Source organism: Acanthisitta chloris, unplaced genomic scaffold, assembly GCF_000695815.1.
Source record: "Acanthisitta chloris isolate BGI_N310 unplaced genomic scaffold, ASM69581v1 scaffold18290, whole genome shotgun sequence".
NCBI classification, from domain to species: Eukaryota; Metazoa; Chordata; class Aves; order Passeriformes; family Acanthisittidae; genus Acanthisitta; species Acanthisitta chloris.
Window position 1 is genome coordinate 17842 of NW_008652400.1, and position 19095 is coordinate 36936.

Consider the following 19095-nt stretch of genomic DNA (forward strand, 5'->3'; position numbering starts at 1 on the left):
TTCTCTCTGGTATACCCAGAGATGTGTTTGTGAAGGTAAAGTAACTGATATTTAAAAAGGCTCTCATGAGGAAACTGCACATAAAACAGGACAAAACTGAACTTACTTTGCATTTTAATTTAAAACAATTTAAAAATTCACCCTTTTCTAAGATCATAGTTTAGATCTGCGCTAGGGATGTAGATGAGGGGCAAATGTTGGACATTAACTTAAGTTTATGATGTTATTGCACATTAAGTTCTTTTGCAAAATAATTTAGTATTGATTGAAAATAAATTGTTAAATTTTGAATTAATCATTTCTTTTCCTCTAGCTAAAGATGAAATAAATTTTTCTCAGTGTTAGAGTACTTGTGCGATTTTTCGAAAAGCATATTATTATAAATGTTAATTTCATTACACAGCTGAGGAAGAAGGGTTTTTTCCTATGAAGGTGGTGAGACACTGGCAGAGGTTGCCCAGGGAGTCTGTGGCTGCCCCAACCCTGGCAGTGTTCAGTCAGGTTCGATAAAACCTTGAGCAACCTGCTCTGGTGGGAGGTGTCCCTGCCCAGGGCAGCGGGGTAGGGCTAGATTATCTGTAAGGTCATTTCCAACCTCTAAAATTCTATGATTCTATGATAATACTCATATAAACATGATCTCAAATGTGACACAATATCATGTTTATTTTATTTGTAATCACATCTGTAAGAAAAATTTCAGACTGGATATGTTATTCACAGATTTTTTCATGTTTTATATGTATTCAAATGCATCACAATTGAGTTGAATTAATGGAACATTATCTTTTCAATGTCAGAGAAGAATTAACATTGCAGTTCTAAGCATTTCATGAATAATAGTTATTTTAAAATAGCTTCCATCTCCTCTTCCTTCTTCATATAGTGGTTACTCACTAGTCCTTACCTCGTTATAGCAGATGAGCTTGCTGTCATTTGTGGAGGAAACATATTTCTGGAGTTCCATTAGAAATAACGAAGATTTTAGTCATTTTGAATTACTCTGACAGAGATTCTCTGCATCACTGGCTTCTAGTGAGAGATAAATTTTCACTAGAAAAGTAAGAGATGTCCAAGTGAGTACTAAGTCCTCAGATTAATCTCAGTGGAAGAGAAAACCCAGCATTTAAGGAGGTTTTACAGGCAAATATGGGAATATGGAAGACAATGTTCGCACGACAGAGGAAATTACAGACTATAAGGGTATTGCACAGCTTTGGAAAAATCAGGCAGGCAAATTGCACCTGCCTATTGTATATAGTCACAATAGTATAGAATTAGGATGTTTTGCATATTCATATTACATATTACATATTACATATGTGATTTTCTTATGGGTTTCACTTGAACTCTTTAATTTCTTAGCTTTGATTCTGACATGTTTGTAATACATATAGTGTACTTCAAGTAAATCAGATGCATACCTTTTTACTCTTTGAGACATTTTTAGTTTTAGCTTTTGACTTTAGCATTAGAAATCTGTTCATGCACTTGTGTGGCAATTCTAATAGCATTGTAATTGCATCTTCTTGTAGCATTCTACAAGGAGATTTTTTGTATTTAGTCAATAAAATTTAATCACTTAATTCATCACTGTAAAGAGAAGAAAACCAGATGATTTTAGTCCCTCCTGTGTAACTCACATAAATATATCATTCTCCATCATAGTTGTACCATTAGAGGTATTGCAAAACACTGTGCCATTTGGCTATATCTATACTAGCTAAAAATGTGAGTTCAATGTATGACCTGAATTGTGTTATGCAGACATTCAGTAATAGTCTGGATATAAGAGAAGCTCCACATGAAGAGTACATTCCTTTGATGAATTCCTTCTCCAGTCTGTAAATTTAGAACTCCAAGAAGAGTACAAGTGCATGAAACCTTGTGTCTTTGGGGCTGTTTTTTTTTCTGAAGAATGGCGTGGCGGGTTGAACACTTCCAACAGCTAAGCCCCCGCATAGTTTCTCACTTGCTCACCATCCCCACCAAGGACAGGGGAGAGAATCAGAAGGGCAAAAGACAGTTAAGTGAAAGATAAAAAAACTGAAAAGCAAACGAGATCAAAGGTAATAATTCATTACCTCCTCCCACCAGCAGTCTGTTACTCAGACAGTCTCTGAGCAGTGGTAGTTTTGGAAACATCATCCCTTCCTGCCCTCCCAAATTCACACACCCAAGCCTGCCTATCCCCAGCCTGCACACTTTGGTGGCAGGTTGAGAAACTGATTAAGCCCTGACTGTACACAGGCACTGTTTAGCAATAGCTGAAAAATAAACATGTCATCTACACTGGTCCCAAACCTAAAACACAACATGACATGGGCTGCTATGAGGAGAACCTCTGTCCTGGCCAGACCTGAAAGAAAAAGTCAATGCCTTTTGATCTTCAGATTTAAAATTGTCTGCTTTATCCTTTGTGCAGACACGTTAATGCTTCTTTTTTTTTTCTCTCTCTCTAAATGATTGAATATGAGGCTTATAGACAGAACTGTTCTGGATTGCAGCAACTGTGCTGTAAAACAGGTATAACACATACAGAGGTAAAAAAAGGGACATAGAGGATAAAAATATTTTGAGAGAAGAAGCAAGAATGGATGTGGCTAGAAGAATAATGTTACAGATTTGACTTATTAGTATGGAAGTAGCAAGGAATTAATACAATAAGGAAAGATTATGTTGAATGTGTACAATATGTTCATATGCAAATCTATGTTGTATCTAGGTGCTTTTGCTGATGATAAACTACACATTTTAATATCAAAATATCATTTTAATGTACATCTTTGAGAGCTGCACACTTAGACTGAGAGATGACAATCTAGAAGTACCTTTTACTCAAAATTAAATTTCTAATTAAAAAAATAAGGATTTTCTTTGTTAATTGTCTGTAACTAACACTCTGTACAGTCCTTGTCATATCAAAGTCCTTTTAATTATGAGAGATGTTTAAGTTGTCATTTCAGTAGCTTTCAGGAAAATCTAGAGCCATTCAGGTCATTGTGAATGGCAGAATTTACATTGCTGGGACTGAGGATTTAGGTGAACCTTAGGAGAAAAGAAAGCCTGGCTTTGCTGTACCTATTACTCTGAAGGCCACACTTAGTCTTCCAGTAATGCTAACAGGTGGACAGGGATATGTCTGTCTGTCCATGTCTTCAGTGCATGTTTCAGTGCTTTATGTGAAATTCATATTGATGGTTTTGAACACAGAAGTTGTCTGGATTTCTGTTTGGAAAGGGTCAATGCTGTGTCTGCTACAGGAACTGAAGGGAATTAAACAGCAGGTGCCCACGTTTTCGAAGTGAAATACACAGGTTCAGGTCACAGTAGACCTGAGTCTATGCTCGGGTTACCTAAGCCTGTCACACAGACAAAGGTATTTAACTGAGTTACTGAAGTCTCTCAGTGATGTAGTAGACACCAGAGAGTTGATCGAACTGTGGGATCCAGGATTATTTCTGAATGGCTTGGAAAAGGTTTCTGATGAAGGAAATGATAAACTTGGTTTAATAATTAGCCATTGAATCCAATTTAAGTAACAAACTTGCACACTCTAAGCATTTACATGAGTGAAGGGCATATGTTCGTTCTTCCCCTGAAGAAGTGGCCAGTCACTATTTTATAATGATTTTCTGTACCATATCTAATGCTTTGGCACTACTTTTATTATGTCTGTAATGTTAGTATAAATGAAGTACTGCAACAAATTCTTCTTCCATTGTAACCTTGCCTAGATTTTCTTCTTTTTAAAAAATGTGTGGGAATACTTTCTTTAAAACACTATCAGGGGAATTTTTCATTTTGTATAATGAAGCCCCTGCATGAATCTTAAGTGGAGGGTGTTTTCCTAAACCGAGCTTAGAAATGAATCTTAGTGTTTCAAAGAATGTAAGCAACTTGCAGTTCCTTAATTGTGAAATGCTAAGGAAGCTGAATGAAGAAAACAAGAAAATCTTCATTTTAAACTTGCTTTAACATCCGGTGTGTGTTAGGGACCTATAATTCAGGACTTAGTGGAGACATTTAACAAATCACACACACCCCCACCAATGTCTAAACATGGCTAGAAAAAGTAAAATACTAGTCTCGTTATCTATGCAGGGAATGCTAATGCCTATAATTGGTCATTGTCTGACCCTTGTATTTTTCTGTCCTGATAACTCTGTCAGCCTGCAAGCTAATTTTATGGTTCTTTTGTGAAATCTTTCAGTGGTGTTATCAGGGAGAGTGTGTACCTTTTGGCACTTGGCCCCAGAGCGTAGATGGGGGCTGGGGTCCGTGGTCAATATGGGGAGAGTGCAGCAGGACCTGCGGTGGAGGAGTCTCCTCATCTATAAGACACTGTGACAGTCCAGCGTAAGTAGCTAAAGTAAGCCGGAGCCAACAAAAAGACACATTTGGAAATTATTCAAAACTGTGGTTTCACATGTTATCTGTAAAAATGTTTTGCGAGTTTGCCAACATTTGTCTTCAAAATATCAGACAGAAACACTTAAACAGAAGTTCACTAGACATACTTGTAACGTTTTTAATGTATCTTATGCACTGTAAAGATAGCTGGATTTATATTTAGCAGTAACCAGAATGGTTTTCTTTATGCAACTTGCTGCTCATCAAAATATATTTAAATTATGCCTTAGGTAGATACCTTTCTTAGGACATATTTCCTCTAATGCTTGTCTAGGATATCAAGTAACAGTTTCCAGTTACTTATTAAGAAAACCCTTACACAGTATTTCCAAGGTTTTGCATATAACTGCTTACATATAAACCTTAGTTAGTAGCAGTATATTGCATACAATAAATTTATGTGCTGTCATGTCCAACACTTCAGTTGTGACTTCCCATGGACTCTTAAAACAACTCAGTAACTTCTTTCCCTGTCACTACTCTCAATTGGTCCACTTGCTCCCTCTGAAGAATGTCCAGCTTCTCCACTACAGCTTGATCTGTTTTGTGTATCTTTACTGGTCTTATAATCTGTCTGTTTTCCAATGTTCTGAGCACTGTTCCAGAGAAGATCTCTCAGGTGAGTGCTTCTCTCTCTGTCACTAGTGATCCTCAGATGAGGAATGCATATTTACATTGCTGTTCTGTGCTGAATGAATTACTGCTTTTATTTCTGTTGCTGCTTTTGCCTCACCTGTGCTGAGATTACCTTATCACTGGTCTTTGTGGAATAGCTTCATTACGCCATACTCTCTTCTTGTCACGTCCCATAATTGCTCTTTCCATCACCACTATTAGTTTTTAGGACCACTTTTTTTGGGAAATATTTTGTGTTCCTTTCATGAAAATCCATTCTGTGTCTTTAGTCACTTCTCTCTTATCCTCTGCTCTCTGTATGCTTAGGTTCTTTGTTGCTTATATCTATGTTTTGCCAGCCAGGCAGTTTTCCCCTGCAATCTGCAAGACACAGACCACAATGTCACATTACTGCTGCTTAAGGTGGTCTGTTCACCTCCTATCATTACCTATAACTACCTGATCTGGCAAATATAACTTCTGACTCAATGGATTCAAAAGCAGAAATTATCTGTATGAATCAATAGCATGTCAGACTACATTACTGAGAGAATAATGAATTCAATTCATTATTTTTTCACAGCAGTATGTAAAAATGCTAGTGAAATTGTTGTTTGGAGCATGAATAACTACCCAAGATTCTTTCACTACTCCTGTCATCATGTATTTGGTTTGGTATGATGAAAAGTGATTAAATTTTTAATGTTTAACAGGAGTATGCAGTCGGGATAAAAGAATCATTTTGGTTCAAGGATAGCATTGTCTGGTTAAATATCTGTAAAGTGAAAAGTAGTATTGATTTACCTTTTTGTTAATTGTAAGTTGTAAATTCTTTTAGTTTTTTTTTTATTATAAAAGCCCCACAAAGCATTTTTCCTTTCTGATTTCAAGTTGCAAGCCAGAGAGCTGATGTCTGATTAATCTTCCATTTAACTCAAAGTTAATTCATTATTTGAGTTCTATGGAAGATAGCTAAGGTTCTTGAACAGTTTGGGATTTTAAGAGCCAATGTCTTACATTAATAGACACCTGGTTACTCAGATTTAATACTGATTAATTCAAATCAGAATCAAATTCTTGTACTAGAATGCACAGACTTTGCAGGTTCTGAGTGTAAAACCAATCTTTGCTGATTTTCAAGTAAGATGAGGAGATTTTTTTAAAAATATATCACATAGGTTGTTTACACCTTTATCAGTTTTATAAACCAAGCAAATGATTAAACCCAACACTTTTATAGCATGTTAAAAATACAATTTACTGCTTGGAACCTATGCAAACCAGATGAATATTATATGGGTTATGATTTTTCAGGTACCCACTATTGTTTTGCACTAGTCTAATGCAAGTTAATGCTGCAATTCTTATTGAATGAAATATTTTAAAGCCTTATCTTAAAACTCAAACTTTTATTCTTACTTATATATCTCTTGGAATTGTATTAATACTAATGATGCATTAGTACATCTCATGAAGTGGTGTTTGTACTGATGCATATATTAACATGTATAACTTGTTTTTCCAGGCCTTCAGGTGGAGGCAAATATTGCCTTGGAGAAAGGAAGCGTTATCGCTCCTGTAATACTGATGTAAGTAGTTTTTGTTCCACTGTTATCGACTTGACTGTTTTAAATTTTGGCAGCAATGGGTGTTTTTTTGCTGCTGCTCAGAAAAGCTGTGGATTCTGCATGTAATTTGCAAACAGTCCTGTAAGGCACTTCCACATTAAAGGCAGCCTACGTGTTCTTCTAAGTGTTAGGATATCTGTCTCGATGTGGTGCCTAGTTGGCACCTTTGTGTTAAGGCCTGGAGTGAATTCAACTTGAGTTTCCATGTTAAAGGTGAACAAGGCTCATCAGACAGACTAAGGATCTGTCTAGCCCACTGTCTTATCTCCCCACAGTGGCAAATATCAGGGGTTTTAATCTATATAATATAATGTTTTAAAATAATATACACTTCTGGCAGGCAAGGCATGATTTTTCTCTGGATTTGCTGTATGAGTTTCTAGAAGGTGGGTGTCTAAATATTTCCAGAGCTCCAAATCGTATCTGTATCACATTAACTGCCACAAATGAAAGTATGCTCCATGCATCCACTTTTAAGTCCTGTTATACTTTCTATACCTTTATATCATCCCATGCTAATCTGTTACACAATTATCTTATACATTCTGTGAAAATATATTCTAACCTGCTGGTCTGCCATCAGGTAGTCGCTGGTTATTTTAGTACCAAAATGATCATGTAGCTTCATTTTACATCTAAGCATGAGGGGATGGGACAGAGTATAAAGGTAAAAAGTCAAGTTATGAACCTAAATTACAAAGGCAAGTAACTTAAAAACTAAATCAGGAAAAAATACATACCAGTAAAGAATGTCATTAGCAAGTTTCCAAGTCAAATTTCAGGCCAATACCACTGTAAACATAAAAAGACTTTCCTATGATTTTAGCTTCAAAATCATGTTATTTTTCACCTTAAAACAAGAAAGTTTGTTACACTGAGAGAATCTATGCCTAAAGGTATTGTCTCACCTCTTAATCCTTTGATATATTCAAGAAAAACATAATAATTTGTGTACTGGTTCTTTGAAAAAAATCAGGTTTGTGATCATTATTAACTGTCATAAGTATAGGGTCTGCAAACTTCTCTGTGGAGGTTATTCTCATTATTAGGTCATATTACAAATTTCCAAATTAAAAATTGCTTTCCTGCTGCTGATCACATCTGCTCAATTTACACAGCCAAGAAGCCACCATGGTGTTGTAAGAGAAACTCAAGTTTAGCAGATAGTCCAGTAGGAGCTGTTTCTGAAACTTGGATGACTTTATTTTTTTCCTGTAGATGTGTATCTTTGCCCTTGTCTGTCTTTGTGCAATTTTCTTTTGAATGGATCCAGTTTGTCAGAGGATCCCCTGCAAATAATTTACCTTTCCTTCTATTTTCATTCAGACAGTCTTTTTGTAATTTGAAGTCTTCATAAGTGAGGAATTTCTTCGTAGTTCTAGTTCATAAATGAAGATGTTGAATCACGCTGAGTGTTTCTTATTCTCTCTGTTGATAGGAAATTTACTCAAAAATTCACCAAATAAGTGTTGATTATGTTCTGAAATCCGTCAGTCAATATTTAGTAAATTCCATATATGCTTTACTGTTGAAGCCTTTCCTGTGTCCAGATTACTATCATGTCTCTTCCTAGTCTTTACACTAGACAGTCTCTGTGCTGATAACCATTGGGATCTCACCAGTGCACATCTTCTTGAACTGTGGTGCCCAAACCTCTGCACTAGCTGAGGCCTGTCAGGGATAACTCTGACTTCAAACTTAGTGTGTCATCTTAGGGATGGCATTCAGTTTATTCATTGTAGTAATGTGTTAATTTTTCTTACAGGAATGACAATGTTAATTTAGTGTGTGTTGATTTTTTATGCCCAGGTCTCTTTCTAAAAAGCTGCTTTTTTGGACGTCACTTCTCGGCTGTGCTTTCACAGCTGATTGAGCACGCCCAAGTGTAGTAATTTGCATCCATTCAGACTACTGCCCCAGTTCGTAAAACTATTTTAAATTTCAAGTCCTCTTTTCCAAAATATTAATTACCTCTGATCAGATTTCAATCAGTGATTTCAACAACTTACTAGAGAGGAGACTTTGCATTTCATTGTCCAGGTCTTAAAAACAAGTTGAGCAATTACAAATTTAGGCCAGGCAATTTAGAAATGCCATTCTTATAGTTTGTCTGTGAATCACTTCATTAGCATGCTTTTTGGGTATGGGTTTTCAGTACATAAACAAATTGGTACTTACAGAAGTTTAAATTTACAGCCTTAATGGTTTTGACAATTGTGGTCTGTTTCTTTTATAGTAATATTTAGGGTTCTACATCACTAAGAACAGCAGAGACTAGTAGATTTTATTTCAAGATTTATGATAGTCCTTAGTGCTTGACAATTTTAATGGAATGGTATGTTTGATTAATGTAAGCATTAAGAGCATGCAAATCTGTCATTGTTTTTATTAATAATGTGTTGCTTGTACATCTTTTATGTTGAAGCTTATTTTGCAGTGTCAACATTCATTGCCCATCTGTAATGTACAACACAGCACTCCCTAAAGCTCCTACTATTCATAACCCAAAAAAACCCCCTCAATTTAACTTCATTTTTCTTTCAGAGATGAGTTAGTTCTGTTGCCCTTTCTTTTGACCATTTTAATCCTTTGGAAACAGCACACACACTCCTACTAGGCTTATTTCTCATCAAGCACTTCCAAAGCCATATATGACTTCCTAATTCAAAAGGCATCTGCTAATGGAAACACTGAGATCAGCAGAAAATAACATTAGCTAATGAGTTCTGGAAACAAAAGGGTGGTAGAAAGAACACACTCATCAGAAAATTATTTTCTACCACTAACCACACTATCTCTAGGAAAAATAAATGCATTTTTCCAACCAAAGCAGTTTTAATAAAAAAAATGCAAAATGCTAATAGAATTGCAAGATAAATAATTTCTCGCTTGAAGTAACTCATTGAGTTAAAATATGTGTTAGGATGTGAAGCCGAATTTAATATATATCTAAAACTGTAAAAGCCTCCATTTTAATATATATGATGATAAACATAGTTTGCTTACAAAGTTCTGAGAATGTTTTATCTATCTGAGTGTGTATACATACTCTCAAGAGTTTCTCGTTCTTCAGTCCTTTCTCTTACTAGATGTAGGCAAATGGGTTTTGCTGGTTCCTTTCATTATTCATTCATAGATTTTGTTAATTGCTTTCATAGTTTTAATATTTTCAAGCACTTTTTTTCTAAAATACTTTCGTGTTAGAAGGTACATCTTGGAACAATACCTGAGTTGGAACTGCCACTCTCCTGGCTGTGTTTGTCATCTTCTCTGAGGTGCTGTACAGACCTTTGTTAATGGAAAACAATGACTTCAACAATGAAGTTTGCCAGACCCTAAGCTCCAAGATAGACAGATGTTTGTTGTTGTGTCAGTCTTGGTTCAATAATTTACTAACACATTTTTAATTCAAAGCTTCTTCTTTTCAGCATCTTCTTCAGACCTGATTTGAGTTCTCATACATTTGTTAGACTCCTGCCTCATGATTTACAATCTCATAAAAGAGCACATGGAAACACAAACAATCTGTTGCTTGACAAGGGTGATCCATGTACTATAGTGGCATGAAGGAGTGAAATACCTTACCCAATAAAGAGAAGCAGTTATTGCACACAGAGTTTGGGAAAGGAGTACATACACAAGGAGACAGTGCCAAAGAGCTGACATTTTGTAAAGGCATATTGTAGCTTACCTAGAAGTTATGTTTTGCTTTTCTATACCTATGGTTTTCATTAGACTACAATGTTGGAAGGGGCCTCAAGGATGATCTGGTCCGACATTTCATTTCATGGTCTGAACAAGAGAGCCCAGCACCCTGTCCACCCAAATCTTAAAAATGCCCACTGCTGGGAAATTACAGCTTCTCTGGTGAGATTATTGCAGTGGCTGATTTTTCTCATTGACCATTATCAGAGAGATTCAGACTCAGACTTTGAGAGGGCTCAAATTTGATCCTTCCACTACTTGGAGAATGTATCGCAGAGACAAATTTAATTTGTGTTACTGTTTAAAACATTCTAAAATTCTTAGTTTTGTTTATGTAGTTATTTTTTATTCACACCGTTATGATCTGAAAGATTATTGAATTCAAGTAGTTGCACTGCTCTTTTTTTTGCCAGTAAATGCATTGTATTCAAAAATGTATTTTTAATTAGAAGGAGGTAATAGTGGGAAGTATAGGCAAAATTTAAAATGTAAATACTGTCTAATGTCCACTATTAATTTATATTGCTACAGCTTCAGAATTGGAGAAAAAATTTCCACTTTCTGAATCATATTGCAATCGGCTGGCAATAAAAAGATCTTGATTAATGTATAGTGAGAATCATAATTATTATGTTAATAGTTGCATTGTGAAGTAAATTTTTAGCATTCCTGTCTGTAGACACCCTTTCACTTGAATGCATTTCAGATTTCTGAGAAGTGTTAACTGGCTTAGATACATAGGAAGACAAGTAAAACTGCCATAAAATGGACTTTTCTGTTGCTCATAAAATATGTATTAACACCTCTGATGGCTGTCAAACAAATTCTTTTCTCTTCCAGTCTAAACATGGTTTTAATCTGTATTTTAAATACTTTGTCTGATGAAGCTTCCAATTTCAGCAGGTACTTAAACATTGATAGCAGTGTTTAATGTGCTGGGGCTGTAGTCAAGATTACTTGTCATTATTACTTTGGATCTGCTTATGAAAATTGTGAGAAATAATAGCAAAGAATTGTGTTTCTCCTAATATTCTTTCCAAGATTAATTTTACTTAATTATACCCTCATTCCAAGTAACAAAGATACGTTATAGTTTTATAATTGGAAATGCAAAGCAATGAAATTTTAAATAAAAGTTTTAATTTCTTGATGCTTGGAGACTGGTAATAATCACAGCCAGACATGCTGTCTATTGTCATTTTCAGCTTTAAAACAATACTTTTGTCAAGTCTACAAGTAAGCAGGAGTGGTGCAGCTCTCTAGAAACTGTTGGGTTTTTTTTCTTGATGTCTTAATAACTTGTCTCAGTACAGCTGCTTAGTACAGTATAACGGCCTACAGCTCTTACCAGATTTTTTTCCAGCTGTTTTTAATGTGTTTATAAGGAGGTAGCTGATGGATTGATTATGACAAGTAGTTTGACAGGAATCTGATTTTCCAGTTTTATGGAAACTGTTCTATAACACTTACCTTTCGTTAAATTGCTTCAGCTACTTCATGCCAGCCTAAGATTGCAAAGTATACACTTCAACTGTAAAGGAATAAAGCAAATTCTTTCATGTTGATATTTAGAATAAATTAAATTTTTGTCTCATTTTTAAGCCGTGTCCTTCAGGAGCCCGTGACTTTCGAGAGAAGCAATGTGCGGATTTTGACAATATGCCTTTCCGGGGAAAGTATTATAACTGGAAACCCTACACTGGAGGTAATGATTACCAAAAATGTTTCCTGTGTGAAGTCTTCAAAATGATATAAAATGTTTGCAAATAGAATGTTTTGATTAAAATAGAACAAACTCAGTTAGCTTAGCTTGTGCTTTTGTCAATTGCTGAAAACTTTGCAGAAGAGCAACATTAGTCCACTCTGGTAGATTTTGTTTTCCGGTGGAGGGGAGTGAGCTGCATTTTAGGGACTCCACTTTAAAATATGAAGCCCTTTTCCACCTGCAGTTGCAATAGAGTTAGAGATTCCATAGGTGATCTGTAAGTGCTTTTCATGGTACAGCGTTGAGTTCAGTATTAACAAAAAAATCTCACAGTAACTTTTCCTTCCATAAAGTCAGAATATTAGGAAATTGAGAAAGAAGAAAAAGCATTTATAAGAGCCTGTGAAGACTACTTCAATAATTGAGTTTTAAGTAATTGCACTGTTTAACAAAAGGATGTTTTGAACCAGGGAGGAGGGTTATAATTTCCTGGTTTTTTGAGAGAGTTTAATTAACTTTAGTTATGTTTCTACCACTGTTCAAATTTCGTATGTTGCCATTTATTTTTCTATTTTTCTGTTCTAAATCCTGAGTAAATAAGTACAAATTCCCCTCATGTTTTTGTATTTTATTGGCTTGCTAGGTTTTACCAATGATTTTTAGATTAAGAACCTAAAAAGGGTCATCATGATGATGTGGTCTGAGCTTTAGTGTTATTCAAGAAGACTAAATTTCCAATTGAAATAGTCTGATATTGGTTTTGAAATTTACCCTGATACACTTCTAGCACTACATTCTGTTGTTATTCTTGTTTCTCAAATAGTGAAGTACTATCCTTACTGTTATAAATTGTTCAGTCATCATTAGGATTGTGCTAACATAATGGAATTGTTATGGAGTCAGTTAACCTTGCCATGTCTTACTATGAGAAAAAATGTTTTTTTTCAAGAGAGAAGAGTTAAGTAGAGAAATCAGGAAGGGGAAGTTAAATAAAGTCTATGCATTATATGTGTCAGGTATGAGATAAGATTATAAATTTCAGATCTGTGTCTGCATAATATTTTCAACTAAATGTCAATGTTTCAAGATTTCTCAGTGGGGTTTTTTCCTTTCATTTGTTATTTTTTCCAGGTGGGGTTAAACCATGTGCATTAAACTGCTTGGCTGAAGGTTATAATTTTTACACTGAACGTGCTCCTGCAGTAATAGATGGGACTCAGTGCAATGCTGATTCACTGGATATCTGTATCAATGGAGAATGCAAGGTTACAAATGTTCTATGAAGTACTTATGGATTACTTTGTTGTGTCTGGTGTCACCTACATTTAATTATGGTACTTGTACACTATATGAAACAGGAGTGTTGACAGGTCAAGTTGTTCATGAAAGTGTAAGGTTGAGACAAAAAGATAAAAAAGATGCTGCATAAAATAGACTGATCATTTGACTTTCACTAGCTTCTCATATACATTCACAGAATCCTTCATTTTGTCTTCTTTTTTACCTGCTTTATGGTTTCTGTTGAAGAGTCAATGGAAAGGGCAACAGGAGATGAACACATTCCTTGCACTGTTCCAAGTCCTGTTCCATCATTTCAGTCAGAACACCACTCTGGTTGAAAAACAGTAAATATAAACATGCTATTTATGTCTAACTAGTTCATCCTGTTGCAAACAATCCTGCTGTTAATGTAATTGACACTGAAGGTTGTCACTATTGCTCTGTAGTTCTGGGAAAAAATGTATCAGAATGAAAGGATTTGCCATTTACTAAAAATCTGACTATCTTGTAAGATAAGATTCCCATAGAATTGCATGACAAGAATTTCAATAGAGTTGGGGGTCTGTGCCACAATTCTTGGTTATATACATTCCACTGCTTCCTCTGCTGGGCAAAGCATTTAATTATGGACTTAAGTCTAGACATCTGAACATTACTGGTGACTGAAAACTATCCAATTTCCTGAATCCACTAACATAACTAAAGCTTAACTTAATGCTTAACTTCTTGGCTAAACTGAGGGCTGAAGATATATGTTTATGGAATGACATGATGAGATCAAAAGCTGTTGCCATGTATTAGTAAACTAATGAAAAAATATCAAGTTGAGAATGAGCTATGAATATGGGTGTCTGTTGTTTTGGTGGGTCAGTAAGTCAAAAATGTAAATGGTTGGAACTATAATGTTTTGCCAGTTATTTAAAGTATTTTAGCTTCTAGGTCTAAAGACCTATGTATTACCTGTTTACAAGATGGCAGATAATACTGCTAGACAGTAAACAGAGACAGCTAGACAGTTATGTAGCTGCCTTCTTTTTTTGTATAAATCCTGGAAAAAATTGGCAAGCTGCAGCCTTCATTCTGTTTACAACCTGCTTGTTTTATCCTACTTTTTTCCTTCCTTTTTTTTCTTTCTTTTTTTCCTCCCCCAGGGATCTATCTGTCTTTATTTTAATTTATTTTCATCTAATACAGCATGCAATTCTGCTTTTCACAGTTATGTAGCTGCCTTCTTTTTTTGTATAAATCCTGGAAAAAATTGGCAAGCTGCAGCCTTCATTCTGTTTACAACCTGCTTGTTTTATCCTACTTTTTTCCTTCCTTTTTTTTCTTTCTTTTTTTCCTCCCCCAGGGATCTATCTGTCTTTATTTTAATTTATTTTCATCTAATACAGCATGCAATTCTGCTTTTCTTTTCATGAAGCCATTTGCACTTTACGTTCAGACTTACGAAAATAATTGTAAGTTTTCCCTGCAGGATGTGTAAACATGGTCTATGAATCTGTAATGCCTTTGGGAACAGGAATACTATTTATGCTGTATAAATGTTTAAGGAACACACAGCAAATGTTTACCTTAACAAAGCAATATAGATGGAACAGAGTTAGCTGTTGTAGTATGAAATAACAACATCACTAATCATTTGTTGATAAGTATAATAATTATATTGTTTGTAAACCACTGTGAAATCCCTTCCTGAAAGTCACAGTAGAAATACAAGGTTCTTACTAATCAAGATTTGGTAACAACCCAAAATGTGGTCGCTCTCCTATTTTGTTTCCTTTGGCAAGTGAAAACCCACATGCAGTACCAGCTATCAAAAACAGAGTAGATAAAAAGAACTGAATAGATCAAATTTGAGAGAAACACTTAAAAAACCCTTTAAAAATAGTGATGCAAGACCATCATCCTGTTAAAACATTTGTTCTTATCTGTTCTCAGCATGTAGGTTGTGATAATATTTTGGGGTCTGATGCTAAGGAAGACAGATGCCGTGTTTGTGGAGGAGATGGGAGTACATGTGAAGCCATTGAAGGTTTCTTCAATGATTCACTGCCCAGAGGAGGTATGTACTTATATGTCCATTCTCTTGCATAATGAATTTACTTGACTCTAGCTAATACCCATTCTGCATTGATTCCCAGCATGGCATTGCTGCTGGTCATTCACTTTAACTCCTTTTGCCTCATTGTTTCCTTTTTTTCTGCGTTAGTTTGGATTTATCTCGAATACAATATGTTTCATTGCTGAATACTCAGTTCTGTTTCTCTTTAAGCACTTAAAAAATTAGTGGGGTGTTTTGGTTATTTAGTTATGGTGATATAGCAAGAGTAATGTTGTGAATTACTTTATTGTTAATGGTAGAATCTGGTAGTTAGTCATGCATGAAATTTTAGAATAGCATGAAATTTTAGAAATATCTCATAAGTTCATCATATTAAGAACCAGGAAATGTATATAGGCAATTATTGTAAAGCTTAGCTCAAAAAGAAAGAGACAATATTAGCCCTGTAATCTGAGTATCATGCTTCTAACATAGCATCAGTTTTGGACTCTACTGTGATACACTGGAGTTAGTTCAGACCAGTGAGGGACCAGTAGGATTATAGGGGTCTGGCATACTTGACCCTCTCTGAGGAGAGATCGACAGAACTGGGCTTACTTAGCCTGGAGAATGCCCTGGTTTATGGGTACCTAGTACCAGCCTTCCAATACTGTTGGAAGGATGTTGTGGAGAAAACAGTGTCAGGTTCTTTACAAGGATGTGTACATGGTGGGAGATGATTTAATGGCTATAAACTGATAGAAGAAAGGTGCTAATCAAATGGGGAAAAAAACCATTTCCATAGGAGGACAACTCAGAAAGGTTGTGCAGTTACCACCTCTGGAATTTTTCATGACCCAGCAGGATAAACTGCTGAGTAACTTGGTCTGATTTCATTCCTGCCCCTGCTGGTAGCAGGAAGTTGGACTAAGTGACTGGCTAAGGTCTTCTCGCACCTGAATTATCCTATGATCCTATGGTCATTTTATATGTTAATTACTTGTGATGAACTGTTGAAAAGACTTTGTTACTACTTAAGAAAGGAATTCCTGAATGCATAAGTTCTTGCTATCAGTTAAAAATTTTTTGCAGGAAGTTTAAAGAGCCTTCTTTTTTTTACCACACAAAAGAAAATTGCAGAATCACAGAATCAGTCAGACTGGAAAACACCTCTGAGATCATCAAGTCCAACTTATGACCTAACACCACCCTGTCAACTACACCATGGCACTAAGTGCCACATCCAGTCGCTCCTTAAACAAAGTACATTTGAATCACATATCTCATACTACGTTTTAGTTTCAAATAATTAATTAATGGTTAGTTTCGTACTTAATATTGATAAATGAAAATAACAACATGCAAAATGTATCTTTGTCTTATAGGGTATATGGAAGTGGTTCAAATTCCAAGGGGTTCTGTGCACATTGAAATAAGAGAAGTGGCAATGTCAAAGAACTACATTGGTAAGAGCAAGGTTTAAATAGCAGATTGTTATTAAGTCAGAGTTTATGTTGTGATTTGAAGGTACATTCTCTGGTTTGGTCAAACCATACGCACAGTAGAAGCAGCAGAGGGAAGAGTTACAGCAGTTAGTTAGGATATATTCTCTTGAATGGAGTTATTGAAATACACCATGTGATTCCTCCTTGTCCACTCTGCAAAATCATGTCAGCTTCACTAAAATGTTACTCTTGAACAGAAGTGGATGGGGAACACTCAAATGATCTACTGTCCCACTGTGAAGTAATGTCTTCCACCTGAGAAGTCTTGGGGGATTATATTGTTTTAAAACACAGTTTTATTTCGTCAGCAGCCATAGTTCCTGAAATGCTAACAATGCTGTCTCCTGACTTTAAGGCAAATTAATGTATTAATTCCAGTGTTGCTGTGTTGTAGGCATTATATGCCACTCCTGGTTTTCAGATAAGGAAAATGAAGAGCAGAAAAACTATGCAATTATTTGAGATCATTCAGGAAACCTGTTGTAAAGCATAAAATTAAATTAAAATTTCCGGGTTATTACTAATTTCTTTAAACACAAAGTTGCTTTCTGTTTGTTTTTTAATATTGGTATTAACAAATCTAGCTTAGTCAAACTCAAGGCAACCTGCATATCTGACAGCTTCTGTACTGTAGGTTGCATAGCAGTCAGAGCAAGAACATCCATTTCTTAGTCAGAAATAGACTAGAGAGCTGATTAGTTGTACAGCAAACTAACAGGTTTACACAACCAAAAGCTATTACCTCTTAAAACTGAAAAGCAGCTGCCAAGGCAGCTTCTGTCAGTCTGTAGTCCATGTAATTTGCATATAACACTAATGTGTTAGAAAGGATTGTGATGCCTGTGAGTGTGAGTTAGAGGCAATTATCCACATAGGTACACCAGTTCCTAGATGGATTATATTGACAGTAATGGTACCTTTTACTGTTGAATGCCTCCTTTTCTTTGTGCCTGCCCTGATCGTTCTGTAATTCAGCAGATACTCAATCTCCCTCCCTTCTGCAGGAATAATAACACTACTGCTCTAGCAGTTGAGGGCTTACTACTCTTTCAGCATCGCACTCCCCATGGCCACTCCCCCATGGCAAAATATACTGCATGTAAGTTTGCTCCTATATCCTATACTGGCATCTCAAGCATAGGTGGTGACAGGAAGGCATGCAATGCATCCTGTCATGGTCATTTTTCTGCTAAGAACTATTTCATGGACAGCTGGAAACCGGAACTAAAATGCTACTGCAATTGTTTATTTCTCTATAGGAATAGAGTGGAGGAAAGTGATCTGGAAAAGCATTTGGTTTGGCACCACCTGTATAAAATGGATGAAAAATGCAAAATTTTTTTGGCTTAAATAAAAAAAATTCATACACCTTCACTGGTATTTAATCTGGCCACAGATCTGAAAATGTAAAGTTGTACATAAACACTTTTTTTTATGTGCTTGTCACAATTTCAAGGGATTTCCTGAGTTTCAGGCTCTCTCCTCACTGCCTTGTTTCATGCCACAGAGCCCTGATTACACAAACAGGGGATTCCTCTCCTTCACTAGTTTCTCATGTTTCAACTGTCAAAGGTGCCATTATATCCTAGTGAAAGATAATCTTGTTAAGTTGCACGGGCTATTTAATTTTGTTATGGGATGTTTTGTTTTGTGAGTGTGAACCAGATCTCTGTTTTAGGATCACAAATTTCTGGTGAAAGGAAGGTTTCTGATTTGTCTACTCTCTTAAAAGAACTAGATAACCACAACAGTAGCTAAAAATGAGTTTAATATATTAAAATACATACCTCTAGGGTATTGTTTTATGGACATTTCTTTAGTGGCAATGTCAACTTCACAGCATCTTTTCAGTCTTTATTCAAGTCCCCCCTGTTGTTCCAGCTGTTTGTGTGGTCGCACCATGAAACAGATTAGAGTACTGATTCTGCTGAAAATAACCACTTAAAAATATTACTGTATTTTCTTTTATGTGCACTGCTGCCACATACGTGACCACAGTCTAAGAAATCAAAACGGTAATGAAATCGCCATTTCGAAGTATACAAAACTTTCTCCATTTTGGAGTAATCAAGTTATACTTGAATAATACAAGATGTCACTGCTCATTACAGGGGGTTGGACTAGATGACCTTTAAAGATCCTTTACCACATAAACAACTCTATGATTCTAAAATAGCTTAAAAATAAACCCCTCTTCCC

General features: G+C 35.6%; 1 protein-coding gene across 1 annotated transcript in view; it reads left to right on the forward strand.

The window, feature by feature from the left end:
- The window catches only part of ADAMTS6 (ADAM metallopeptidase with thrombospondin type 1 motif, 6), a gene marked incomplete at its 5' end in the record, with an annotated part of 60941 nt that overhangs the window by 12587 nt on the left and 29259 nt on the right, over positions 1–19095 (forward strand). Inside the window, 6 exons of the mRNA XM_009077240.1 lie at positions 4214–4359; positions 6554–6617; positions 11964–12066; positions 13198–13331; positions 15289–15412; positions 16777–16857. Coding sequence (XP_009075488.1) covers positions 4214–4359; positions 6554–6617; positions 11964–12066; positions 13198–13331; positions 15289–15412; positions 16777–16857 — 652 coding nt within the window. The remainder of the gene's footprint in view (positions 1–4213; positions 4360–6553; positions 6618–11963; positions 12067–13197; positions 13332–15288; positions 15413–16776; positions 16858–19095) is intronic.